Source organism: Neopsephotus bourkii, unplaced genomic scaffold, assembly GCF_033783945.1.
Source record: "Neopsephotus bourkii isolate Nb327-2 ecotype Australia unplaced genomic scaffold, CSIRO-AGI_Nbou_v1 NB_1373, whole genome shotgun sequence".
In the NCBI taxonomy this organism is placed as follows: Eukaryota; Metazoa; Chordata; class Aves; order Psittaciformes; family Psittacidae; genus Neopsephotus; species Neopsephotus bourkii.
The window spans coordinates 5,110,352-5,137,738 of NW_026901852.1; the positions used below are offsets into that span (position 1 = coordinate 5,110,352).

The 27,387-nt window shown below is 42.8% G+C and overlaps 1 protein-coding gene across 9 annotated transcripts in view; it reads left to right on the top strand.

The window, feature by feature from the left end:
* The window catches only part of TTC7A (tetratricopeptide repeat domain 7A), a 166,500-nt gene that overhangs the window by 9,844 nt on the left and 129,269 nt on the right, over window positions 1-27,387 (top strand). For 7 of the 9 annotated variants that reach the window (XR_009727492.1, XR_009727491.1, XM_061367221.1 and 4 more), the window contains 5 exons: window positions 7,339-7,469; window positions 9,116-9,237; window positions 16,223-16,301; window positions 19,443-19,603; window positions 20,032-20,095. Coding sequence is in view for 7 of the 9 variants with exons in the window: in XM_061367221.1 (XP_061223205.1) it covers window positions 7,339-7,469; window positions 9,116-9,237; window positions 16,223-16,301; window positions 19,443-19,603; window positions 20,032-20,095 (557 nt within the window). In the remaining 2 variants the exon portion in view is untranslated. Of the gene's footprint in view, window positions 1-6,352; window positions 6,545-7,338; window positions 7,470-9,115; window positions 9,238-16,222; window positions 16,302-19,442; window positions 19,604-20,031; window positions 20,096-27,387 lie in introns of those variants that run through there. The other 2 variants (XM_061367220.1, XM_061367223.1) reach the window with 2 other exon arrangements.

Sequence of the window (27,387 nt, forward strand, 5' to 3'; positions counted from 1 at the left end):
CTAAGCAGGTTCCTGAAGAGGCCAAAGTCTGCTCTCTTGCAGTCCAGGGCAGTGAGCTTGCTGCACACTCCTCTCACTGTCCTGAGGATCTCAAATTGAACCATCTCATGGTCACTGCATCCAAGGCTGCACTGGAGCGTCACGTTTCCAACGAGCCCTTCCCTATTGGTGAGCACGAGGTCAAGCATGGCACCTCTCCTTGTCAGTTCCTCTATTACTTGCAGAAGGAAGTTGTCTTCCGCACAATTGAGGAACCTCCTGGATTGCTTCTGCCGGGCCGTACTGTCCCTCCAACAGATGTCAGGGTGGTTGAAGTCCCCCTTGAGAAAAAGGGCCTGCAAGCGTGAGGCTGTTCCTATCCGTCTATAGAGTGCTTCATCCACAGAGTCCTCTTGATCAGGCGGTCTGTAACAGATCCCCACAGTAATGTCTCCCATTGCTGTTTTCCCTTTAACCCTGACCCACAAACTCTCTGTTAACTGCTCACCTGTCCCCAGACAGAGTTCCATACTCTCCAGCCTATCCATAACATAAATAGCAATTCCCCTCCCTGCCTCCCAGGCCTGTCTTTTCTAAAGAGCCTGTAACCTTCCATTCCAACACCCCAGTCATAAGAGCCATCCCACCATGTTTCTGTGATATCAATGATATGGTATCCCTGTAGCCATGCACACGTCTCTAATTCCTCTTGTTTATTCCCCATACTACAGGTGTTTGTATAGAGGCACCTGAGCTGAGCTCCAGATGAAGCTGACTCATTGCCTGGAGCCAGCTTCATTTGGAGCTCGGCTCAGATGCCTCTATGGTAGTTTGACTTTTTCTACCAGTTCATCCTGCGGTAATGTTTGTGTTGTTATTGGCCTTTCTCAGCTCAGGGTGGGTTTAATTTGTGCAGCTCCAGTTTGAGCTCTCTGTACAGTCAGCAGCTGGCTGTTCTGGGGCGATTCATCACCTCTTCAAATGGTATTTGACATGAAGCATAACAGTATTGTACAATACAGCCTCCTCTTTCGTGACTGTGAGAGGAGGCTGCAGACTAACTTGTGGGTGTCTGAAGATGGGTGAGATGAGTCCCTTGTAAATTTGTTGCTAAAAGTGTATTTGGTTGGTTTTTGTTTGGTGGTGTTTTTATTTTTTGTGTTTTTTGGGGGGTTGGTCTTGTTGGTTTTGTTTTCCTTCTAAACTTTAAAAAAGAGAACTGGTGTATCAAAAGACTGCAGTGTGAGCTCAGCCATTTTAGATCAGAGCAAAATCCATGTGGAAGAGAGCAAGGTGATGCCGTCTGTGAGAAGCTTTGATCATAGTCTGTGTTTTTGTTCTAACAAATAAGTCACACAAGCACAAGGAAACGAGTCTTTGTTAGTTCAGTGGCTCAGAGCAATCTTTATTTTGTTCTTGGACAAGGGGTAATGGGTTCAAACTTAAACAGGGGAAGTTTAGACTGGATATAAGGAGGAAATTCTTTCCTGTTAGGGTGGTGAGGCACTGGAATGGGTTGCCCAGGGAGGCTGTGAATGCTCCATCCCTGGCAGTGTTCAAGGCCAGGTTGGATGAGGCCTTGGGTGACATGGTTTAGTGTGAGGTGTCCCTGCCCATGGCGGGGGATTTGGAACTGGATGATCTTAAGGTCCTTTCTAACCCTAACTATTCTAAACAGCCTGCAGTAACCTCCTCCTATTTCTTATTGTCTTTTTCTTCTACTGGCAGGTATTCAGTGAGGCTACTTTCAGCTTCTCAGCTGCTGCTGTGACTAAGTAGAACTGCAATGGAAGAAGAAATGGGTTTGCCTTTTTCTAAGGGTCTGTCAGGGCAGAGCACAAATTCTTTTGTTGGAATCCTTCTCTGATGACTGAAAGGGGGTCATATTCATCTTTCTGAGCATGGAGATCTGTGGGAAAATGAGTTCCTTTAAACAGAGCCTACATAGTAAAGCTAGTTTACTTGCCTGGCTATTGGAAGAATTGAGCCCCAGCCACAAGGATGTATGATGCAATATGACTTAAAACTAACTGAGGGTGAGGCATTTCGTTGGCAGAACCTGTTTTCACTTCTGCTTGATAAAAGCTGCATCTTTTAAATGCTAATCCACATCAGAAAGGCACTTTGTTCTATACCTGCTATGCACTTCAAAGTGCTGGTTTTCACAGTTCTGACAGCTGGACAGGAAGCATGCTGTTGATTCATGTTGGCATCACAGTAGCTGTCTGGTAGGAGAAAGCCCAGTTTGTAGGGGCTGATGTCTTGATAAAAGGGCCTAGTGTTAGTACATCTTATCTGGGTTGTCACAACAGAAACTGGAGAGTTTGGAGTAGCTCTTATGTTACAACAGTGATGACTTAGAAACTCCCATGTTGGTGAATTGCGTGCTTCGTTGCCAGTCCTTTCTGACTTGAATGTGAAAGGGTTGTCAAGCCCAGCCTTGGCATTCTTGGTGCATTTAGGCTTTGCTGTTGCACTCCATGGGCTCTCCTCTGCCATTGGATCAGATAGTTTACTTTTTTCCTGTGTGCATTTTGGAAATAGCTTATTTAGCCCAATCTGCTGTGCACAGAAGCAGCATGGGAGTGAGTTTAGATTTCTGAGGAGAGTTAGCTGCAGGCCACTGAATGTAAGTAACTGGAGTTTGGAAAGTGGAAGAAGAGAATAACTTGGTGTTCTTTTTGTTACTGTGATTGGGTTTCTGTGATAGCAAAGTGTTGTTAGTCTTCCACTCCTTTCTCTACACACAACTGCAGGTGCTGCTTGCATATATGCTAAGTGTATACGAGGTTTGCTCTACAGCTTGATGAAAGTACAAATGCTTTTAACTTAGCTTAAAGTGTTTGCTGTATTCTGGTTCAATAAGGAAATACACCAAGAACTACTTAGCAGCAAAGTGGGACCCAGAAGCACACAAAGGGCTGTAGGATGTCATTAATGGGGTTAGTGTTATAAACACAAGACTTGTAAATAGCATCTTTGCAATGCTTTGTAATGCGACGGTGAGTGACCATGGAAAAGCTCTGTATCACACCAAAGATCACTGGTTGTCTCTTGGCAAAATGCTTAGAGGAGCTGTCAAAGATGAATTATGCCTCTTTGCTTTTACAAAGCATTGAGTGTTCTGAATTTGCAGGCCTTTCTGTGCTAACAGATGGCTGTCAGTAACATGCTACCTAGAAGGTATCTCTGGCAAAATAAACACATAAATATATAGTAAACATACTGTAAAGCAGTGTGTATATAACTATATGGTTGTGCATGGTCCTGAATTTATTTTGTTTTTACTCATAGGAGTATATGTTCAAAACATTGGGAGACCACTGTATTAACGTTAAACCTGAGGCTCGAAGATTTGCTGCTGAGCTCAAGAGCAGCCAATTGATAGGCAGCAGATCTTGATATGCTCAGGAAAATGAGCATCTTTGGGTTAAGGTTGCTGATTTCTGCTATGCAGTAAGATACGCAGCGTGATGCAGTGCCCACACAGCGCTGATCATGGGTAGGGGACTGAGGCTGCATCTCAGGGAGTGCTTGCTACCATCTGATTCACAGCCACTCAAGTCAAAAAGCTGCCCCTTTAACAGTCAGCTTTAGAATCATAGAATCATAGAATAGTTAGGGTTGGAAAGGACCTTAAGATCATCAAGTTCCAACCCTCCTGCCATGGGCAGGGACACCTTGCTCTAAACCATATTACCCAAGGCCTCGTCCAACCTGGCCTTGAACACTGCCAGAGATACTGCGTGTCCATGTGCACATGTGTGTTCCAGTTCTGGTAATAACATCACCTCGAAGCATTGGAGCTACATGATATGATGCCTTCCCTTTCCAAGGACTGAGTGAGGTGAAAGTGGAAATCAGTCTTCATAAAACCTCTTCTTTCAGGTTTCTGTAAGTGCGAGCAGTGCGTTTCAGCTCTAGGAACACCAAATTCAGTGACACTTCTTACAAACCTCACAGGTTTGTTTTTTTTCCTGACATAAATGCAGATTAGCTTTAGAAGGTGAGAAGAAGGGACAAGGATTATGGAGGAATCAAGAGCCAGAGGTTAATCTTTGGGAGAACTGGAGGAAGTGAATGGAAGCTCTTATCTTTATGGGGGAAAGAAAAGCAGTGGTTCTATACATAGAAAGTTACTGCCTCTGAAGTGGGTACAGAGAGTGTGTTGTTTTAAAAGGATAATCTGGAAGCATGTCTCTCTAAATCTTGAGCTTGGGCCATACTCTTGGCAGAAACCTGCATCTTCACTACATAAAATGTTCTTATAGTATGTATATATGTATGTGTATATATTTAAACTTGGGCACCCAATTCATATGAGGAAAATCTTAGCATAGCTGTAAATTGCTATTATCTCACAATAACTGGTTGTGAAAAATAACCAAGTCCCTTTACCTTAACAAGTTATCAAGAAAACATAATGGCTTTATGCTTTACTCGGAAGCTAATTCTGTCTTAGCAAGAGCAACACTTTTCTCGCTAAATCCAGTGTGGAAGTAGCATGCTCTTTTGACATTTTGGGGAGTAGAGTTGCATTTAAAATGTATGTTATGCTGCAGAGTTTTTTCTGTGCTGCTGACTTGGGGATGGAGAGGAGTTCGTGGGACTTGTGATCTCGGGAGTGGAGGGCTTGTAAATGGTGTTGTCCAACTGCACCTTAAGCAAATCTGTAATTGTTGGGGCTTTGCACTGTGAGAACTGAACTGGTGCTTGCAAGAGTAGAGAACTTCTGTTGTTATTCTTCTGCTTTTCACTTTGTCTGCCGGGGTTGGAGTCTGCTTGCTCTAACTTTAGTTTTCATTGCATTTCTGTGGTAGGGAGGAATAGACGTGTTTGGATTTTGTGGAAGATCTTGTAATCTGATGACATCAGGTCAGCGCATATGGCAGTAGCAGAAAGAGCCATGACTAATGTCACATCATGTGCCCTTTACAAGTAGAAAGAAGTGTGCAGTGTAGCACCCACTCTGTTTTAATACACCATACATTGCTCTGTACTTACAGGGGCAAGAACCCTTTTTGGAGACGTTCGTTTTCCTGTCTGTGATCAACCCTGGCTCTGTTTCTCTGACTGCATGGATGGGAACGTTTGTTGTTAGCGCTTGGTGTTGGCAAAGGCTGCTTGCCTTCTTCCCCCACATCAGAGCTTAGAGATAGTAGTTTCTTGCAGTGGGCTTTAGCACGTATGTAAATGGGTTTTTATCAGCCTGTTCTCTGTTTGTGACATCTCCCACGATAACCACCCCCATACAGACTGTGCTGGGATGGCTCTTGCAGCTTGATTAAATGCTGCATGGGTATGAATGTCAGTGATTTGTACTGGATTTCTTTCAGGGCCCTCAGCACCACTTTGCACTTAAGGGAATGGTGACTCTGCAATGCCACCATTTGTTAAAATTCCTTTTAAATTCAGGGCAATGACTAGAAATTCAGAGTTAGATAAAACTGAGACAGGTACTCTAAGAAGAATATCTGTAGGCTGATTGGTCTAGCTTCAGCACCAGGTGGTTTCTTTCGCTGTATGGTCAATGTACTTTTTTCTCCTTCATTCCATAGTATCAGGAATAACAGGAAATGGAAGCTTTGAAATAATAGCATGGTATTTGGTATAAAGCCAGAGACTTCATAGATGGTCTAGAAGACAAAAATGTATGTTGGGTGCTGTACAAGGTGTATGTGAGTATAAAGGAGAGAACACAGTATGAGTGCTGGTTAAAAACAGCAAAATGGTCATCATGCTTGTCCCCCCTACACTGTCAATTTGGAGTAAATGCATTCCTCTTGCTCTGTTCTGGCCAGGATTTTCAAAGGTGAAAGGTACTAACATGTGTTCCTTCAGGATTTAAGTCCTTGAGGGAATATGCTGTGCACTTTGACTTGAGAGAGGAGTGGGGAGCCACCTTCTGAGCTTGCACCAGTGTGGCATCTTCTCAGGCCACTGAACTGGCTGCTCGTGTCTGGCTAAAATGTACGATGTGAGACAGGGGAACTGTCCTAGCAGAGTAACCAAGGGGACAAAACAGAAACATTGAACATGAGAAGTAAACAAAGCTAAGACTGCCTAGGAACCACAGGCTCCTTCAGCATCAGTGCTTATCCCGCATCATTCATCACGAGGAAACCTGGCTCCCCATTGCTGCCTCATAGCAGCTTGTTGTCAGGCTCCTGAAGTGAACTGTGCTGAGGTGTTGTGCCCCCCAGTGATTATGGGGCCAAGAAAGCATGGCTCCTGGTATACGTGGCTCCTCACATGGAGCAGAATCCTTTGCCATATGCTGCAGCAGTCTCAATCGCTTCCTTGGAGGGGCTGTCCTGAGAGCTGAACTCTCATCTTTTGTTACCTCTGTGGATCTGTTGGGAGCACTCGGATTCTGTGTTACATCGTGCACATTTTTCACTGGTATTAGGAAATGTTGGTACTGGGAAGCATGTGCTGAACTTCTTACAACCTGTGTCGAGCTACTTGGGCATCAGTGCAGGTGCAGAAGACCTGAGTTGCCAAGCAGTCGGTATTGTAGAGATCCAGTGCAGCATGTGAATCTACATGGATCAGAGTGAAATGGGTATGTGGATGTGTAGCATCTCCACATAGATTCAGAGGTATAAAGGATGCCATAGCGTGGTGCCAGACAAGGATCTGGTAATTTTGTAAAGGATTTCCGTGTGGGACAGTAATTGTGGGTCTTCAATTGACATAGGTTTTGTTTGTACGTTGGGTTGGATGATGATGCCAGAAAGAGTTTTAGTAGTAAAAAACCCAGGGTTTTGTAATTTCATTGGAAAAGGGGGTGATCTTGTGGTTAAGGCTCTCTTGTGCCTTGCCAAGAGCTCGCTGTGTGTCCGTGTGCAGTGTGCACGTGCTCACATTTTCCAAGTGGGGCCTCAAATTCTCTGACTTTGTTTTGGGATCATTTTCCTGGTTTTTGTTTTGGATTATTTTTTTCTCCTCCCCTCAAACCTGCTGCGTATTGAAAGCTTCACTTGGAATAATGGGTGCTTAGAAATTATCCAGTCTAGTGCCAGGGTATTTCTTCAACACAAGGGCTGTTTCAGCACCCAAAGCCTATAGGTGTCTTTAGAAATATCGGCCTTAATTTCCCTGCTTACTCATCCCTACCAGAGCAATTGTAGATCCTTTCTTCATAAAGCAGCTGGCACTGTGTGTTAGAGAAGCATGATAGAATTGCCTTGCATGTGTAGGAATTATATTTCCCCAGGCATCTTTTCCTGAAAGTCACTAAAACAAGGGGGAAACCCACCTATGGAAAAGCTTTCCTGTCAGATAGTAAATGAAGGAATAACATGGCCGTGCTGCTGTTGGTGGGCTCTGGTTAAAGAAGGTGTTGCCATTTTGCAGGTCTGTCATTGGAGCGCTCAACCAACTCGATTGCCTCGCGTGCTCGACTGTGCGAAAGGGAGGAGGAAGTCATGGCTTGTTTTGAGACAGCGTGTGTCGTTGCCCAGGTGTACTTACAGGAGCTTGAAAAGGTAAGAAGGAGTGTGTAAGAAAGGTGTTAATTGATGGTCTGGGTGGAATTTTGGGGTTGTGACAGCAAAAATGATGGGGAAATGCCATGTGATCATAGACAACAAGGAGTATGGGAACAAGGTGGAAGGGGTGAGGTGTCTCAGTATAACTGGTTGCAAAACAGCAGTTTATCTGGTCTCTGCCTGTTTTCCTTGAGAATGAGGTCTGGAAACTAGTTTTGCCTGTGGTAAAGCACTAAATATTTCAGAAATGCACAGGTTGTACCTCAACTTCAGCTCTTAGGCACTACAACTTTGCATAGCAAGTACCAGCATGAAGGAACTCAAGATCATACCTGCCGTGTAAATGATACACAGTATTGAGATCACTAATAGGCTGGAGGTAACCTTTTTGGGTCAGCCATAGCACTTTAATTGCTAGTACTTCACCTTCTCCAAGTGAAACTGGAGGAACCTAGCTCATTGGTAGCAAGTAACTGCTTATAGTCAATGGCTGGCTAGGATGCTGAGTAAGATGCGTACTGTGAGCCCTGCATGGAACTTTAATACATGCCCCTGATTTGCTGGTACATGCTTAGTGGTCTCTATCTCTGAAACTCCACCTAGCTGTGTTTAACAGAGCACACCATACACTTCCATGCCATTTCTCTGCCACATGCTACTCTGGATACCAGCAGCACTGATGGCAATGCATGTTACTTATTCTTCTGTAGCCTTTGACCTTCTGATTAGATATTTATGCTATTCTGAGCAGCAAAGGTGTGAAGGTATCTGTTGTAGGTTTTAATTGTTTTAATTTAAGAAAAAACAAATACATAGAGCTTGGTGCATATATAAATTCATTAAGAACGGCAGCTAACAAATAGACCCGTGTGTTTCTTTGTCAGAAAAAGTTGGATTGCTTTTTTATTTAAAATTAAGTACTGTCCTTCCCCTTTGGAAGGATGAGTTCCTGCCAGTATTGGACACTGTAAATGTTTTTATCAAGAGCACGTGTCTGCAAAGAGGGGAAGGATTTTGAACTGTAATTCATTCATCTTTTGGACACAGAGACAAGGATGCAGCAACACTGGGAGATGTCCATAAAAAAAGTCCATAGGCCTCCTTCAGTCCTGGATGTAAAAAACCTCTTCTTTGGAGAGTCCACACAGGGCAGCTCTCAGCAATGAAAGCTGTTACCAATAAGGAAGCAAAACCAGGAAAGATTTGAGAGCACAGATGGAAGAAAGACTAAGATTCTTCCATCAGGACTCCTGGTAGCTCACTAGCTCGTAATAAACATTTAAGCTCTGCTAAGGCAGCCATACCTACTCAAACTGTGCGGGATGCTGGATCTGTGTGGTTAGAGGAGTACTTCTGAATCTGAAGCCCTTGGCATTAATGTGTAGCTGTCTATTTTACTAAAGGTTGGAAAGTGAGGATGGTGTTTTAAATGTCATATTGCATGCAGGATATTTAGTGGAAGTCACTGTGTGGTTGACTTTGAAAGGATTTTCACTGGTTGGTGAAGGTAAGTTTCAAGTAGTCTGAGGAGGAGTCTGATGGCAGAAGCTCACATTTTACTGTTGAAGATGTCTCTGGCTCATGAGGAACTGACTAGTTTAAACAGCTGTCTGTAACCCTGTGTTTCTTTCCTCCCCTCACAGACCTTAAACAACACGCACCCGAGGAGTATCAAGGGCAGCAATGTGACTTACTCTGAGTTTGAGCTTTCCTACTTCCTGGAAGCAGCTCTACAGAGTGCCTACGTGACTCATTTAAAGAAGGGGTAGGTGGATGCAGATGTTAAGAAAAACAGATCATTTTGCATGTTCTGTCTCAGAATAGATGAAGGCTTATTTCTTTGTATGTGTTCTGTTGTGATGTTTTTGCAGCTGGCTTACCTCACATCCTTCCCTCTCTCCTATTCCATTTGTCCTTCTCTGCCTCTCTTAAGAGTGCTAAACCTTGTTTTTCCAGACCCACAGTAGGGTGGAGCAGAGCAGTGTTTTTGTCTTGACTCAGCTCTGTTCCCTGTGGAGATGGGGAGAGTTTGACTGTAAAGAGCGAGATTTACACTGCTGCATGCTTTTAAAACGTTCAGCCACAGGGCCTGGTTTAGGGCTCAGTGAAGTCTTAAGGGTAGTTCCTTTCATTTGTTTGTTTAAGGTCTTAAATGTCCTGATCAATACCCCAAATCTGTGTGGTTTTACTGGAGAGAATACATGTGGGAACAATGCTGCTCCAGGGTATGTATTATGCCTCTGAAATACAGCTCACAGTGAACCTTGGTAGGGGAGGAGGAGTTGGCATCTGCAAGCCTACAGTGAATTTCAGCTGAGGAAAACCTTGAGAGCAACAAGTAAAGGCATCAGTGAGGGCACACCTGCCTAAAGCAGGGCATGTCTTCAAAGCATAATCATCTGTATTTAGCTGATGGAGAGATTGCCATAGAGTGGCTCTTCAATATATGTAAACAGTACTCGTAAGAATCCATCCTTCGTTGTTCTGTTCTTGTACCATATTATCCCATTTGTTCTCAAAGAATCTGATACTGAATTTCTCCTGGCTCTGGGTGATATTGCTGGTCAAAACTTTATAGCAAGCCATATTTGAAAGTGTTTATTTTGGCTGGGTATTTTACCTTCATCCCCACTCAAAAAAATTATCTCATTTTCGTAACTTCTTTTCCTGCTATGTAAACTGGAGAAGGAAGCAGTAAGTGAGGGGAGGCTGAAAGGAAGAAAACTGAGGGGGGGGAGGGAAAATCCCAGCAAAAATAAGTTGAAATTCTATAGAAAAATTGATACCTATTTTTTTTTTTTTTTATTATTTTTTAGGGCTTTTTTGCTAAGTTTTTAAATCCCTCAGCAGTAACTTTAAATGCAGCTGCCAACAGCCTCTGTTCCTCATTCTTTCATTAAAAGCCTGCATGTACAGTGAAGCTGTACTCATAAGCATATCCATGAGAGGTGCCTTCAGGTGGGCCTTGTTTAACCCACAGGCTTACAAACACACCAAGCCCAAATGGCATGACGTGACCCAGGTGATTACAAGCTTATATGTAAAGAAACAGCCTTGTAAGTGTAAGGCATAGTCGCAGTATCATCTTGGCAGTAGGGGCTGGGTATGTGGTTTTCCCAGGTGAGCTGGTTGTTGACCAGCTGTGGCACAGTGTGTGCTTTCCTACTCTTCTGCCATTCTCATGGTGAGCAGAAAGCTCAGGTCTTGCCAGTAGACTCATTAACTGTAATAAAATCTCATTCAGAACATAAGGCACTCATGTCCTAGGCACCTTTTTGAATATCAGACTCATGTTCATTTTATTCAGCAACGTTTAAAATGCAGTCTTCATCAGTTCAATATATCCAGTGTATTGTTTAAGCTATTACTGTGGGCCCTGCTTGCTCCCTTCTTATGTTATTTTAATGACAGCCTTCAAAAACCCCAACAAAACTCGTACAGGAAAACGTTTTGGAATCAGAATACACGTGTGAATTAAGCAGTGCTTTGCTTATAAGCTGAATTGCTGTGACATCAGTAAGATGTTCTCTGTAGCTGTCTCTGATGAAAGAGCATCTCAGTTGGTGTGATGGAGCTCCTGTGGTAGGAATGGGAATGGAGTCCCACACGCTCCTCACCTCCTCCACTGCAAGTGAGAAACACCAGCCAGGAAAATGAAAGGTTCAGTGTGGGGGAAAGGAGGCTGGTGGGACTCTGCAGCTTGTCTTTGCCCCCCCCAGCTGGTATTAATGCGTGATTTCTGCCACGAGAGGGCATAAGTAGCATTGGGATATATTAAGGAAAGAGCAGGGAAGAGGGAAGAAGCTTTTCAGGATGCTTCCTGAGTATAATAAATTTCTCCACCTGACGTTGAACAGCTCAAAGAAACACTTTTGTTCTTACTGCTTCCAGCATGTTCAAGTAGGAAATAAGCTTTGGATGATGAATGCTCAGGCTGACAGTAAGTCCTGTCAGGTGGGATGTCCTTCCCCAGCAGCACATGTGTACAGAAGAAACAGTGATTGCTTTATTCTTCTCTTACCAAATAGAAAAGCTGAGGGATGAGAGTGGTATTGTCATGCTGTTGTTCCTGCTGAGGAACAGGCATGCTCTTCTCAGATCACAGGCAGGGATGCCCTTTTCTCTTGCAGTGCGCAGTGGAAGGAAAGCAGTACAAAACAAAGGTCTGGTCTCCCTTTCAAATGTTGAGCTGTCAGCTGTAAGGACCAGCAATCCCTGCAGCTGTGGAAGTCCCAGATGCTTTTAATAAGATGTTTACTTAAAAGTACTGTGTGGCTGAAGGCATTTCATGCAGTTGTTTGCCTTGCTGCATCCCAAAGAAGAGGTATGTTATTTCACCAGTGAGTGATGCTGATGCTGTGGATGCAGAATAGCAAAATATAGTCAGGCAGATGTTGTCATACTATAGGAGGCAACCAGTGGTCTTTTTATTTGATGTGGATATGTGAAGATTATGCTCATTTCTTACTGCCTTTCAGAGTATTGAACAGGTATTATTACTTTATACTGTTATGGGGGCTTTGGGCAAGATACTGTTTGTGTTTTCTTAGGGCAAACAGGCTTCAGCTGTGTGAAGTAATGGTTTTATTCATGCAGTTCTGTTAATGGTACTTAAAGTAGGTGTGAGGTTCCACAGGCAAAACAAACTGAGAGTTTTCTAGAGGATGTGGTTGGGTTTGGAAGCTCTGGATGGGACACTTTAGAAGAAGATGAATTTCTGAAAAACAAATATTTAAGCACTTACTAGAAATTGGATTTCCTTCTGATCCCTCAAGTGAGGACCTAAATTACTTTGGAAAACCCTGATGAAAATGCCTAGTAGGGAAAGCTTACAGAATTCTTTCTCGTCTCCTATTAGCTTTCTAAAGTACTCAGGTCCCTCTTTCAGATTTTGTAGGCTTCTGTTGCAAGGGCACTTTTTGAAAGAGTAACTTCATACGTATGTTCTTTTACAGTAGAATCTAATGTACAGAGGCAGACAGGATGGCCTCTGCCAGCCTGTTCGTCTCTTCTGAGGAATGTGTGGGTTTTCTTGTGATTTCTCCTTTCAGTCTCACAATCTAGGACCTTATCCCAGGACATTGCCGCTGGTAATTTGGGAGGAGTGAGTCTTATTGCCTGCTGCATGGATCTGGATAAGTGCTATGCTTCTGTTTTGTATTGGGTTTGTTGACAGGTTTTTTTTGAGTACCCTACTTCTGTTAGGGTTTCCTAATGGCAGCCTAACAGGCCTTATAGTTAGGGTCTTGTGTCTTCATGCATAGGAGTCTGAGAATATGAGGCTTACTTCTTCAGTTGTGTTTTGTGTCTATGCATGAACAGCTTTGTAAAGAGGGTGGATTCTTTAGAAACCTGGGCAAAAGGAGGTGGGCAGAGGCAGTGCTGCTGCCTCTGTTTGTGTGCTTCAGATACTGCTCTCTTCTGGAGAGGTGGCTCTGCAAGCTGCCACGTAGTCATCTCACAAATGGTCTCTTCCATCTGTTAGTGGCTCGCTGTTAATGAATAAGGAGAGGAACATGATGCTGTAGTGCCCTTGTTGTTGGGGGACTGTCTTTGCACACCTCCATCACCACGGTCCACTCTGGTTCACTGTTAATATTTTTCCCCAGCAGTTTGTATAGAAAACAGTGTATTTATTTGCTCATATCTTGAAATTTTTTGTAGTTAACTGAACAACATGACCTAAATGTGATATGAGTGCTTTGATTCATGGACTGGTAATTAATTACCCTATATTAATAGGGTACTCGTACAAACAAAACACGTTTTTATGCCAAGCCAGACCGACAGGCCTCTTTGTCACAGTTTGTGCCCACAATTTGCTGTGTTCCTCTTTATTAGATTAGCTGTAATTGAATCCTAAACCACATTTCTTTCTTCTTTTTTTTTTTTTAATGCCTCTCTTGGCACTTTTGTGGCTAAAACCAAGGCAGTTTAATGCCCATGTGCTTTTCACATCCTGTTCTTCCTTATTTCTTTTTCTGGCATCTTAGCAGTGCAATAGGGGCCTATGGACTCTTTCATCTCATTTAATTTCCATGATTTGATGGTCACTTATGATGCCATGGCTTGAGGCAGCACTACCTGAGATGTCTGGATAGTCTTGTATCCAAGTCCTGCAAAGCTCAAGATTGCTTAGTTTCTGATCTAGACAAGATCAAATGGATTCACAATGGATTTCCAGAGGGTTTAGGTTTGGATCCTCATCCACTAATCTATGTACGCATATTTCTGTTCAAATACTTTTATTTTTTTAACTTCTTCAGGTCCTAATTTAAAAAGTCTCCTCAAGTGCACATGTAGTATGTGAAGGACATCTGTTAATGGAACAGTAAGTTCCTTATCGTTATGGGTAGAGCAATTCATGTGCTTAATATGAAATGTGTGCTCAGATGGCCTTCTGGCTTGGAACAGTAGATTAGAAAGACAAACTCCCTTCGTGAGGTTTGTTTGCAGGCTGCTGGCAGGTGTGATCTGTCTCCTGTCACAGCCCAATGATGTTCTATGGAGTTCACAATAGAAAAGCTGCCAAACCAAATCCTGGGTCCTGTAGAACAGGTATTGTTGACGGATGCTTTGCATGTTTAAGTGGAGATCTCAGAGCGTAAAGCAGCTGCTCTCTGAGACAACCTGACCACACAATTGCTGGTGACGAGTCCCGCCCATTTTGAAATGCTACCTCCTTCCTGTTCAAGGTGTTCTAGGCACCTCTCATGTGATTCATGGTTTCAGCCCTGACTACTTGCAGATGGGTGGCAATTTGCTGTTTATTCTTTCATTCACTTCAGTGTGTCAATATTCCTTCCTCTTCCTTTCCCCTTCCCCCCCAGAGCAAGGTGTTTCTGCCATGGAGCTTAACTTGGTTTATGGCCTTGTCTACAAAGTGGAACTGAAATGGTGCTTCATTTTCTAGGAACAAAGCTGTCCCTTTTAAGCACCTTTCCTTGGTTTTTCATCTTTGAAGTATGTGCCAAATGTGGAATTAATTGGCTTTGCAAGTAATCACTAGTCTTTCTGATGGTAGTTAATGGAGTTCATTGACACCTTATTAAGACAAATATCATTATCCTAACAAGAAATCAAAATGTATGCATTTTTGAAAATGTAGAACTGTTATACACTCTATCTCTTCTGTCCAGCCCAAGGAAGCACAGGAAATGCCAGTAGTTTTCAGGAACTGACAGAGCAGTTGGGCAGATGCATTTTGTTTAGGTGGGGGAATTTGTTGATTTTGACTCTCTGATAATAAACAGTATGTGAACGACTCTGTTGGATTTGGTGTGACATGTGCTTTATGGTTTTCCTCAGTTTAAGGTCCAGAACTGCATAATTGTGGGTATATTCTTTCCTAGATCCACAGAAAAGAACCTCATGTCTTGGCCCTGTAATTGGAGAGCTTCATAAAGCGTTGAAATCCAATTTACAAGAACTTCCTTGAGGTTTTTTTTTTTCCCTTGATAAATTCAAAGCACATCTTATACTTAGAGGAAAGTGGAAGGAAAAAGACAGCATCTGACTTTCTATACAGGGGCAAATCTGCGGTGTTCCTCCTCTTGCCTTACTTCGTTGCTTGTCTGTAGATTGGCCACAATTAGTTAATCTTCAGATTGCCTCAGAGCTTGACATTGGAGATGAATATTGACTGGAAGTAAGGCCACATGCATTTGAGTTCTGTAACTTGGTGACCATAAGCTTGAGGGTGGCATCTTATGTGGCCACTGTTCATGGTATGCATGCTCACATCTGGAGTGCCAAGAAGGTTTGCATATACCTGGGCACAAGCGCAGTCTGTCCCACTTATGTTCAAGATTTAATCAGATTGACAGAAGAGGTTGTTGAGGTGTATGGCTTCTCTTTGTTACTATTTCATGAGAACTAGGTTTTGTCTGCACAGAAGATTCTCCTGGGATAAACTGAAGTGGCAGTCAGTGTACCGGTACAAGTGCTTATCTGGTTGTCTTTATTTCAGTACAGCATTGCTCCTTTTCTTGATGGCTTGTATTTTCTTTGAGTAGCTTCCACCCTGGAATGAAAGTGCACTGAACTTTTTTGTAGTCACTGTGGTGGTAGGGCCATGTCCTTAGCCTTGAAGAACTTACAGACTGCAAGTATCTAGCTAGTATGTCCTCCAAATCTCTCTTGGTGCTCAGTCATATGAGTAACATACCATTTAGCAACTGGTATGCTAACCCTCTTTTATTGCCCATCAGGCCGTGCTTGAAGACAGTTACTGCAGCTTAGCTGTCTGATAATAAACTGTGTAAACCACTGTAATTTCATCATGTGTCTGGACCATCAGACACAAGGCATTTAAGCACCACCTCAAAGGAATCGTCGTTTAAAAGCATCACGTAAGCTCAATGTAATTCAAACAAGTGCAGTCTGTGTGTATGAAGAGGAAATGTGGATGCTTTTAAGAAGAAGCATCTGCTTTATAAATATGAGCTATGAAAGGCTTCCAAATGTCCCCTCTGTTCATCAAATGTGAATGTGATCTTCTCTTAGGAAGCCATCTGGAGTAGGCATGCTACAGTCACTGCCTCACTCAGTGCCATTGTCCTATCTGTGCCTCAGAGTGACTTGTCTCGCTATGCACACTCAGCGACTGTTTCATGGGTTTGTTTGAATGTCAAGTTTGTTGTCAGGCTTTGGCAAATCATAAAAATATTTTGTCTCCAGTGTGCCAAGGTGTGTTTTGGGGATTTTATTTTTTTTTTACAATTCTTTTCTTTTTTTTGTCTTCCCCATAGAAATATTGTGAAAGGAATGAGAATTCTGCGAGAAATACTGCGGACAGTGGAAACAAAAGCTACGCAGACCTTCAAAATGGTAAGGGGATGGGAGCTGGGAGGGTGGGATAATCTGCTGTGTAGGGGTTCTCTCTCTTTTTTATTGAGCAGTGCAGTAGAACAAAGATGTAAAATGGATTTGTCCTCACTCAACTGATTGCTGCCTTTTGTTTGGGGTTCTTTGAAAGTGACCTAGACCTGCCTAATTGGAACCTCCGAGCCTTCAGACTTGGGCATGTGGGTTACTTTTAGGTTTAGGATTTTTTTCAGTGTGTTTTCTAGCCCTGGTAGAAATAGGGATGTATTTAGTTTGGCAGTGCTGTCTTCAGGTGATCATGTCTTGTTTTTTCTTGCTTTTCAGTGTGTGCATGCATACCTTTCTCAGTGTGCATGTAGAAACATCAAGTACTTCTGGCTCTTGCAAGAAGCAGTGCTATTTAAGACTCAAGTGCTTTGGTGTTCTTTCTGTAAAACTCCCTTCAATACAGTACAGAGTGATTTTAATGTTTTGTTGATGTTGGCATTCTGCATTCTGTTATCCCGAGTGCCTTTCATAAAGAAATAATGGGAAAAGCTATTTATGTGCCTGTTTAACCTCGTAGACGTTTAACTGGTTCTTCCCTGTCTCCACTTTAAGAGATCTTGTGCTGAAGTTACTCAGGAGGTGAGGAGGTCAACAGCATGGAGAATAGGAATCTTGAGAGCATGCATGAAAACTTTTCAGCCCTTAAAGCACTGATATTGATTCAACTGAACTTGTTTTGCGCTTGCTTCAGCTTTGTGTTTTGTGTCATTCCTAGGAAGTTTGGCATGGAAGGTGGGCATGGGTTTGCATGCCTTTTGGAGATTGCCGTGTTCCAATGGATGCATGCACCGTGTGTCTAACTCGCGTATAAGTGTAGAGCTAAATTGAAGGTGCAAGCAGAAAGGATATCCTGGGTGCTTTCTTGCCTAGATTCCTCAGACCTGTGTGGTTTGGACTTTCTGTTCTGGAAATTAATCTCCTCATAGCCTTGGGACCATGTTATATGCCTAATTCAGACTACAGATGTGTGTGGAAGTTTATGCAGGGAAGAGATGACTTAAATAGTAACACTCCAATGGTTGCATCCTTTTCCAGATTGAGATCAGGTTCAGGGGATTTTTCTTGCTTGCCTGTTTTATCATTTTGCTGAAATGAGACTAACCATCTGCTCTTCCTATGCCATGACAGAATGTGACACTCAAATACTCTCCCTGTGCAACTGGGAAGAGCTTTGCAACACTCACAGGGGATTTTTTCCTAAGGGGATATCTGAAGGTGCTCATCCAATAGGTTTTGCTGGGATTTCCATTTTACTGGAAGTAGCATTTTCATTTTCTTACTTAATTTTAAAGAGCTGTCAAGAGGGCAAAGAGAGGAACGTGCTTAATTAAACAAGTTTTCCAAGCATGAAACACATGGTTTGGGTTTTTCTTTAATCTAATTTGTGGGATCACAGTGTTCTTCAAGCATAATGATGGTTTTTTTTAGCCAAAGGCAGTAATAACATAAATCAGAGTCTTGGCCTGTTCTAGTTTGTTTGGTTTTATTCAAAACAAGAGTGAAGCTAATTTACACAGCTACTGTACTGTATGGTTAAATCAAAGGCACTAAAAGTATTTAGTGCTTGCCTTTTGAAAGGTTTATCGCAAACTTTACTCCTACTTCTGTGCGAACCAGGAGAGATCTTCCTGTTGCTGGCATATAATTTTTCCCTTCCCTTTAAGGCTGTGGGAAAAAATACAGGAGAGTTGGCTCCTCAGGGTAAAACTGACTAAATAATTACACACTGAGATGATAAAATGGTACTGGCTAATGTTGCAAGGCCCTAGGCCGTTTTGCTCATGGTTACTTGCTATAAAAAGCGTAGAAAAGCCTAGTTAGAAACAGGCGCTTTCTCTAACTTGCATGGAAGGTCTTGGGGTTTCCAGGGAGCTGTGTGTGGCAAGTGTTTCTTTGAGGCACCATCGTACATACAGATCACTCACCTCTATGAAACCTCCTTTTCTGGTGTTTTAAGAAACAGCACGTGCTACTGTGGTTGCAGTTTAGGCTAATTCAGTGAATGGATGGTAAGTTAGATGAAAGTAAAGAGCCTTCCATCAAACTAAGTTAATTTTCTGAATCTAGTAACAGGAATTTTAACCTCAGTATGAGTTATGTGGTCCTATAGATGCCGTAACTCAAGTGGAGTAGTGATTCAGTTTATCAGTTGTACCTATTCTTGTATTTAAAAGAAAAATTACTCTTGGTGGCATCATAACATACCTCTAAATGTAAATTGCATATAAAATACATATGCAGTAGTCAGAGAAGTTCCAAAATAGTATTTACAAGTATTGGGACAGATATTTCAGCCAGCCTCTGTTCGGTGCAGTGTTTACTTTACGAGTTAGAGTGCTGTGCTGCTTAGGATTCACACCAGAGAGCATCCATTTTGATGTCTCTGTGCTTGCGTGCTTGTTCATCTCCTTACAGTGCAAAAAAAATCAGAGACCTATTGGGTGGCGGACAAGGACAAAATCCAATGATAGTTTTGCCAGCTTTTGGGCCCAGCTTGCCAGCTATGAACCAGAAGGCAAGTGTTTAAGGATCCTTGGCCACTTAATGGTCAGAAACTCGTATGTGATGTTGCTGTCTCGACATACAGTTACTGACCCTCTTCTCTCCTCCCTTTGTTATTGCAAGCAAAAGAGAGAAGCGGTATCAAGGTGAAGCTATAGAAAGCTGCAGGAAGAGTGATATTGACAGATACAGAAGTGGCCTCTTGGCTGAGACTTGCATACAAAGTTCTGAGGCTGAGTGCCATCATACTGTAATATACTGGCACTTGTGAGATTGTCTCAGCAGTGCTTGTGGCAATCAGTTGTCTTCATTTACCAAAGGGTCTCTTGCTGTCAGGCCTGTTGGGTATTTTTTCCATACAGCATTACAAGACCATGTAGATGCAGGAGGCTGGCTCTTCCATAGGAGGGAAGAAGCTGCCACTGCTGTAGATGTTTTAGCAGCACTTTTAGCTACCCTGGCTTTCTGAAAAGGGGTAACGTTATGTTATGGGTACGTCTCCTTCCCAGTGTATAACATGGGGAGTGGTGAAACTTCTGTGTTGGAGATGACTTCATTGATGTGTCTTTTTCTGTACTGTTCACTGCTCTCTAGACTGCAGCCAAACAGCTAGCCCAGATACTTCTCCATTCCCTCAGTGAAGACTGTTACTGGAGCCCTTTATCTGATCCTCTTCCTGAGTTCATGAGCAAGGAAGATCAGTCTTACGTTAGCAATCTTCTTTGTCGGAGGCCTGAGCTGTACATGGAAGAGAAGTAAGCATTCTGTTTTGTTTTTGTTTATTGGCAGGAGGAAGGAGGGTGTTTGGACACTCTTTGGTACTGCTAATTGTGTCACTGATTCATGTAGTAGTTTTGTGTGTTCTTTTTAACCTCCCATCAAAAGACCTGCTGGAAAAATAAAGCATTAAGCCTTGAGTACTTGATTTTTTTCACAAGAGGAAGAAAGTCTAACCTAACAGCTGTCTTTGCTAAGAAAATGAAATAACCTGTTTATGGGCCAGTATAGCTCATCTAGGATATATTGCAGAGCTTTTAATTGTGCAAACCTGCAAAAGAAGGTATTGCCTAGCAAATGAATTATGCATGAAATGTGTCAAGTTACTGCTGCTCTTGTGAAATGAGAAAGGAGGCTGACAGGGTAACTCTTGACCTTCGTCAGAAAAATGCGTTCTGTCTTTCAGTGCCTACTGCCCTCAAGACAACGTAGAAGAGGCTCTTCTTCTCCTCTTAATCAGTGAATCCATGGTAAGCCAAAAATGAGTTTGTAATAGCAAAAGCACAAAGGAATATCTAGCGTTTCCATGTCAAGTCTTCTGGTTGGTTTTGTTTACAGAATCTTCCCTAAATAAACAGGAAGCAAGGATTCAGCTGCTGAACAGGAAATGCTATTTATTCCTTTAGTGACATCACTTTTATTAAATGGGACATCAAAGAATGGTTTTGGGGAATTATCAAGAAGTGACTGGATTCACCATAGCTGCGTACAGGTTCTGACATACAGATACATTGTCGGTAGCCAGTTGCTTCCATTCAAAACAGCTGTGTGGATTTATGGATCAAGAATGAGAGGAATGGAGCTTTGCCTACAGCCAGGAGTGATGGGGGACCTGTTGTTTGGCATTTGCATGATACAATATCCTGCTTGCATTCCTTAGTCTGCAGGGACAGTATTTTGGCTGTTTTAAGTCCTGTGTGATCTTTGGCTGTTTCTGAAGTTGATGATACAGGAAGTTTTGTTGCATGTGGAAACATCCGTAATGATGTGAAATAATTAGATTTCTTCTATTTATAACCCCTATTAAAAAATTCCTTCAAGAGAAAGGGAAGAAGGTGGAGGAAGAAAAGCTGCATGCAAAACTGTAACCTTTGATCATTTTCTTCTTCTGAAGAGATGCACACATATAGGAAATGCGTACGGAATGTTCTCTGAAAATGTGTCAGGAAAGTTACTTTGCTTTAAATACTGGGTGATCACTTGTAGCTCAAAGTGAGATTTGAAGACCTTGGAGCATCAATGGCCCTCTTTGGAACTGTGAAAGAGCTTTCAGACAAGTTGAAAAGAGATACTGTGGAAACTTTGTTTTGGTTTCTTAATTTGCTTTCTTTGGTTCTTCTGGCTCAAGTCCTTTCTCATTCCTGCAGACTTCTTCAGAACATGAAATCTAATAGTGTTCGCTTTCAAAACTGGAGGAAAAATTAGAGAGGCAGAACCGCTCCGGAATATATTAAGTTGGCTTTAAAGTCAAGTACATCTGAGCATTATTATACTTTGTGGGGTTTATTCTTTCTAGATTAAGCCTCTACATTACATCTGCTTTGTGTTTTCAGGGGTTTTTCTGCAGTTGAAAGGGGTTTTTGTAGTTGGAAGTGAAGATTCCAGGAGCGAGGGCTTGTAGAACACCACATGTGCTTCTGTTAAAATCAGAACTCCTGTTAGCTTGGCTTGTCAGGGCGGATCCAAGTGGGAGGATCAGGGGTCTGGAGCAGTGACAGTAACAGCCATTCCAGCCTATTCTGGGTATGGGCTTGCAGTCAGAAAGGCCTTGTGGGACCTTGGACTCCATAATCTTGTTCTGTTGAGGACAAGGAAAGTTTTATTCAGTAGCGTGTGAAAAGATGAATGGGTCCTGTAACTAAGTTATGGATGAAGCAGCGTGGAAATGCTGTTGATAGGAACTGGACTGTTGTGCTGACTTCATGGTTAAGTAAGTAAGCTTGTGCTTGCTTAAGTGCTGTTGTCTTTATACCTGGAGGTAGATGCAGAGCATTTTGATCTGCTGCATATAAAACACCTAATAATAAAAAATCCTGTAGTAGAACACTGCAGAAACCATATCTGTCTTTCCAGTTTTTGGGAAATGGAACATCTGAGCCTTACTTTCATATCAGCAATAAATACGAGTGCATAGGAATACATCTGTATATAGAAATACACTTAGGAACCACAGTAACATCCTTCCTAAGTGAAGGAACAGAAGGAACAATCTGTTTGTAATCCATAAATATTTTCCCTGTAGTTTAACTGTTTGGGTACTAAGAAAGGGAAAATGTCTTTAATTTATGACAAGACATCTTTTCCATAACAGCTTTGTTGTAGGCTAATGAGTTTTCTCATGTACAGGTTTGTTGCTTGTTTGAAGTGTTTTGTTTTGTTTTGTTTTTCAGAACTTGCTGAAGCTTATGGAAAATGAGTTAGCAAACAGCAGATTTCCAGTTGAGGTCTCCCTAATGATATAGTGTTAATGACTGAATAAAACATATTTTCCTTCCTGGAGAGAACGTTAGTGGCAAACGGTAATGGTATGTTGTTGTAGGCCAGTAAGGAACATAGTTGGTGTTCCTGGATTTTGGCTGGATTAGGCATTCTTTCACTATTTACAGTTATGAACTCCTTAAAATGAAACAAGTATAAATTCAGTTGGCTTGCTGGGAGCTCTCCAGCTTCTCTGACGCTTCAGTTGCTCTGTTAGAGCAAAACTCACTTGAAAGGTTCTTTTCCTGTTGGGTTTTTAAGCAGACAGAAGAGCAACCATGCCGTTATAACTTTTTGCAGGACTCTAAAGCCACACGGCTGCTCCACATGCCTGTTCCTGACTTTTGCCATTCCAAAGTGGCCTCAAGGGGGACAAAACTGGGGAGCAGGAAGGACAGAAGAATCATCAGCACATGGAGGAACACAGAGCAGAGATGTACTGGGGAGGAGCATAAATCGCCAGAGAACCTTGTCATATTTTAAGCCTAGCTGTAACTCAGAACCTTCGCTCACTGCCCTTCCTTCCTCTCCTCGCTCCCGGAGGGATGGGGAGGAGAATGGAAAGAATGTAACTCCCATGGGTTGAGATAAGAACAGTCCAGTAACTAAGGTATAGCACAAATCACTGCTGCTGCCACCAATAATAATAATGATAAGGGAAATAACAAGGGAAGAGAACACAACCGCTCACCACCTGCCGACCGATACCCAGCCCAACCAAGCAGGGATCTAACCCTTCTGGGTAACTGCCCCCAGTTTATATAGTGGGCATGACGTGCTGTGGTAAGGAATACCTCTTTGGTCAGTTTGGGTCAGGTGTCCTGTCTCTGCTTCCTCCCGGCTCCCCCTCCTCCCTGGCAGAGCGTGAGACTCACAAAGTCCTTGGTCACAGTAAACATTACTGAGCAGCAACTAAAAACATTGGTGTTGTCAGCGCTGTTCCCAGGCTGAAAGTCAAAACACAGCACTGCACCAGCTACTGAGAAGGAGAAAAATGAGTGCTACTGCTGAACCCAGGACAAACCTCAAAGTAAATATGTGGTAAATTATCATGAAAAGGAGACATGATAGCTTTTTCAAGAAGTATACATCTATACATGCAGAACACCTGGGGTTTTGTCCCACTCCTGAGTCATACAGGGAAGAAGGAGATCAATGCTAGGTAGATTGCAGCTGAAATTCACTGTTTTTCTGCTCGTCTTGCCTTCCTATGGGGAAGCTAACATCTGTGCGGCTCCCCAGAAGATGTTACTGGGGTTGCAAGAACTGTTCCTGTAAGGGGGAAATGGAGAAGTCAACTTTAAGGTGGTGGTGTGCGGCAGACCCTACATTCCAAAAACCTCCTCTGGCTCTTAGTGATGCTGTCTTCTGGTTTGTGATGCTTCCCAGCTTTTCTTCTTATCCCGTTACTGTGCATTGGAAGGGAGCCTCTTTGGGTGTTCTGGTGGGATGAAGTGAGACTTTCTTCTAAGTGGGGCATTAAGATTTCCTTCAGTGTTTCACTCACTCTGCCTCTGAGCCAAAGTATGTAAATTTTTTCAGTTGACCAAGTAACTTGGTTGCCTCTTTCATAGATTTGAAGGTGCTTCATTCTTGAGTGTTGCCTTCTGTATTCCTTCTGTGCCATTGAAAATGGGAACCTATTTTCATAAACAAAGGCATCTCAGTAAACAATGAGAAGCATTCCATTTGTTGAGTTTGGCAAGTGCCTCTCCTCTATGCCAGCTGCTACTTAGTCACGGTGGCTGGCTGTGGAGTTCTCATGAAGGAATCTAGTGAAACAAATCAGGCAGCCTAAAGATTACCACAGCCAGGGCTGTTTGTGGCCTCTTGTCTAAATTCTCATTCCTTATGCATAGCCTGAGTTATAGTATGGATGGGCTGTGTTTGTGAGAGTGGGGGGAAATGCTCTCCTTCAGAGTAAGGAGAAGGCCAGCTAGTGACAGCCTTTACAAGCTCAGTCAGTGGTAGAATGATGCATTCCTATCACATGGTGGAAAAATGGACTGGCCTATTTTTAAACCACTGGTCCTCTTACTGCATTTAACCCATCTAAACCAGTGGCACTGTGTGTGGGGAGGACTGAGGGTGTACAGTGACTTGCTGCAGTGTGGTTTCTCAGCATCATGTTGCCGATGGGAACGGCACTGGTTCCACCATCAGGGATCCTGCTGCTTTGTGGTGCAGGGTGTAGGCAGGGGAGGTTTGGCAGGACTAGCCCCTAGCTGCAGTTTTGTTTATTTTAATAACCATTCTCAGGAGTATTCTGAGTCGCCTGCACTGCCCCTTAAAGCTAGACAGGAGTCTCAGAGCCAGGGCTGGAACTGAGAATTTCTGTTACTTTTTCTGTTTACTTTTGAGGTTTGTTGGTTGTGTGCTTTTTTTTTTGGTGTGTGTTTGGGGTTTTCATTTGTTTGTTTGTTTTTTAAAAAGGTTGTTCTTTAAAAATCTTCCCTTCTTGAGTGTGAGGTCCAATGTACAGCCTAAAATCCCGTTGTTCAGCCCTGGTCCTTACAACTGGGGGCTCTGGCTGATGTGGCGCAGCAAACAAGCCAGGTAACGGGTGTATATATGTGTGTGTGTATATATATATAATTATTATTTTTTTGACTCTGTTCACTTCAGTCATACTGGAAATGGAGCTCCTTGTACGCAAAACTAATAAATCCTGTGCAAAAAAAAGGAAAAAAGTTTAGCAATGTCATCCCCATCTTATCTCTGATTTGAATCCCTAAACACAATTTGACCTTGGAGAGCCTGAGAGCATGGAACAGATGGTGAGAGGGGAAGAAAGATACTGGGATTTGTCCTGTTCTTTTTACTGGTGAGAGCAAACTCATGGCTGCGAGCATGCCTTCAACAGAGTAAGGTTAAACCCGTGTGTTTTTAAGCACAGGCGTAATGAAAACCTCTTAGCTCTACACTTCCTATCTACAAAATAATGCTGTCCAACAAATAGGCTGGCAAAGGAGAAGAATCTTTTAGTGCTTATGTAGGGTTTTTTTCCTTAATGACACCAAGCCCAGTGATGATACAGCTGCTGGACAACCATCATGAGTATTTTCCTGAAGTCTCTTAAACCATGGCAGCTGGGGATAGGATTACCTGCTCTGTTGGTTTCTGCCAAATCACAGTCATGCACTCACAGTAGTGAATTCATCTGTCTCTTTAACTGGCCTGCAAGACAAAGCTATGTGTTTGGGACCTGCAGAAGTGGATGGCAGGATGTTTCTAGTGGGAAATACATCACCTCTGTTAACTGTCTCTTGACTAAAGAGTTTTAATGTGAGTTGCTGGAAACAGGGTAGAGAGAGCTTTTTGCAGATGGCTTTGCAGTACTAAGTCTTGTTTCCAAACTTGCAAGAAGGATGCAAGTTCTTGGAAGATAGCTCTCTAAATGCAGATTGCTGGCAGCAAACATATGACTGTGTTACCCAAGAGAGTATCAACAAATGAACGTCTTTACTTTCTGTCTCTGCATTCCTTTTGTGTAGGGTTACTGGGCTGTTTTAGCTGGGGTGGAGGGGTATGTCTTGCTTTCAGTGATGTTTCCAGAATTAGTTCAGCTACAGTACAAGATATATCTATATCGTCATGTTTGATAACTAGTGACAATGGGCAAGTTTGCTGAGACATCTGAATGGAGTACCAGTAACTTGTGATCTCTTCCTTACTGTAAATGAGAAGGATGTCACACGGTTCACAAGGCAGTAAGTCTTCATTAGCTGTGGTTCTGCTCCTAAGTGAAGCAAGCTGTAGTATCTCTGTAAGAGGGGTTTTGTGAGTGGCTGGAATATGGTATTTCCTCTTTGTTCCACCTGCTTCCCATTTTCACACCAGCTGGGTAGTCAACCCTGAATATGTTAGGGAGGGGAACCCACAAGTACTGTATGGAGACCATCAATAACTTGGGTGCTAAGTCTGTAACCTCTTCAGTATGAATGGGTCCTTGCCATTACAAAGTATTCATTCATTTTGTTGGCAGTAGAGGCAAAACAGCCAAAACAGAGACCCAAAAGATACAGGCTAAATATTTCCCAGCTCTTAGCAGTATAGGCATCAATTGCATGGTTTCAAAGGCTTGTTGTCAATCTATCACACACGTAGCATTTGTTTTTCTCTCTTAATGCTAGTATTGAATCACACCAATTACATTATTACAGTACACTGTGTAAAACATGCTGCCGTTCTGTATAGATGGGTTGCAGTGGATCTGGCAATTATGTCTATTATGAAAAGACACAAGTTGAACATTAGAATGCCCATGAATTAGGGGGCAGGCAGCAGGCACTCATTAAAGATCTTAATTGCTTTCTTTCTCTTCTTTGGGAAAAAAGCAGGGGGAGACGTGTTTCAAAGTGAGCAATTAAAGGATACTTCATAGCTAATTGCTGAGAGAAGGGGCTGCTACATGGAATATGCTTTATTGTAATTCGTACGATTGCTTGACGTTTTATTAAGAAGCACATCTTTGTACAGTGGTAAGATTTAATTTTCTGCAGTGTAACTGCATGTGTAATAACTGCTGAAGTAATGGCTTTTGGGATTTGTTGTGGCTCTTCTTTCTACATGAAATAAACATGTCATAAATAAGCTGTAGTTATCAGAGTCATTGATGTAGAGCAAATCCTCCATGGATAGATGGCTTATCTAGTTTGCAGGTAAGTGTATTGTGTATGCGGATAGGAAGGCACAAGCTGCCTGTAGCTCAGCAGGGCTGTTAGTTAAATTGCAGATCTCCAGAAAGGCAGATCTCTTCCCTGCTGTCGTAGCCAGCATGGGTCTGAAAGTCCCACACTGTTGTATTGCTGTGACTTGGAACCAGACCGAAAAAGCCCTGCTGAACCCCAGCTGTTCGGAGTCCACTCAGGCTGAACATCTTCATTGAGCTTCAAGCATGATACAGAGACATTACAGTGGCTGAGTGCAGGGTCAGCTTGGGGGTGTCAGCCTGTGCTGGAGCCCTTTGGGGGCATGTACCCTGCAGTCGGACTGTGTCCCTGGGCTGTGGAAAGGGAGGGCTGAAGGCGCTCGCTATCCTGTGTGCTGCTCAGTCTGGGCTGACTGCAGGATGTGTTTTGTCTCCCCAGATACGTCTGAGCCCCTTGCATACATACCTAATTGCAACTGATGCATCACAAAATATGATAATGCTGTACATCTGTGGGTTGCTCCATTACCGGGGAGTACCTTAAGTAAAAGGGCATTGACTGTATGATTTTGCACTGTATAATGCAAGTGATGCTCTCATTGATAGCATTAGTGACCTCCATCCCACGCAACA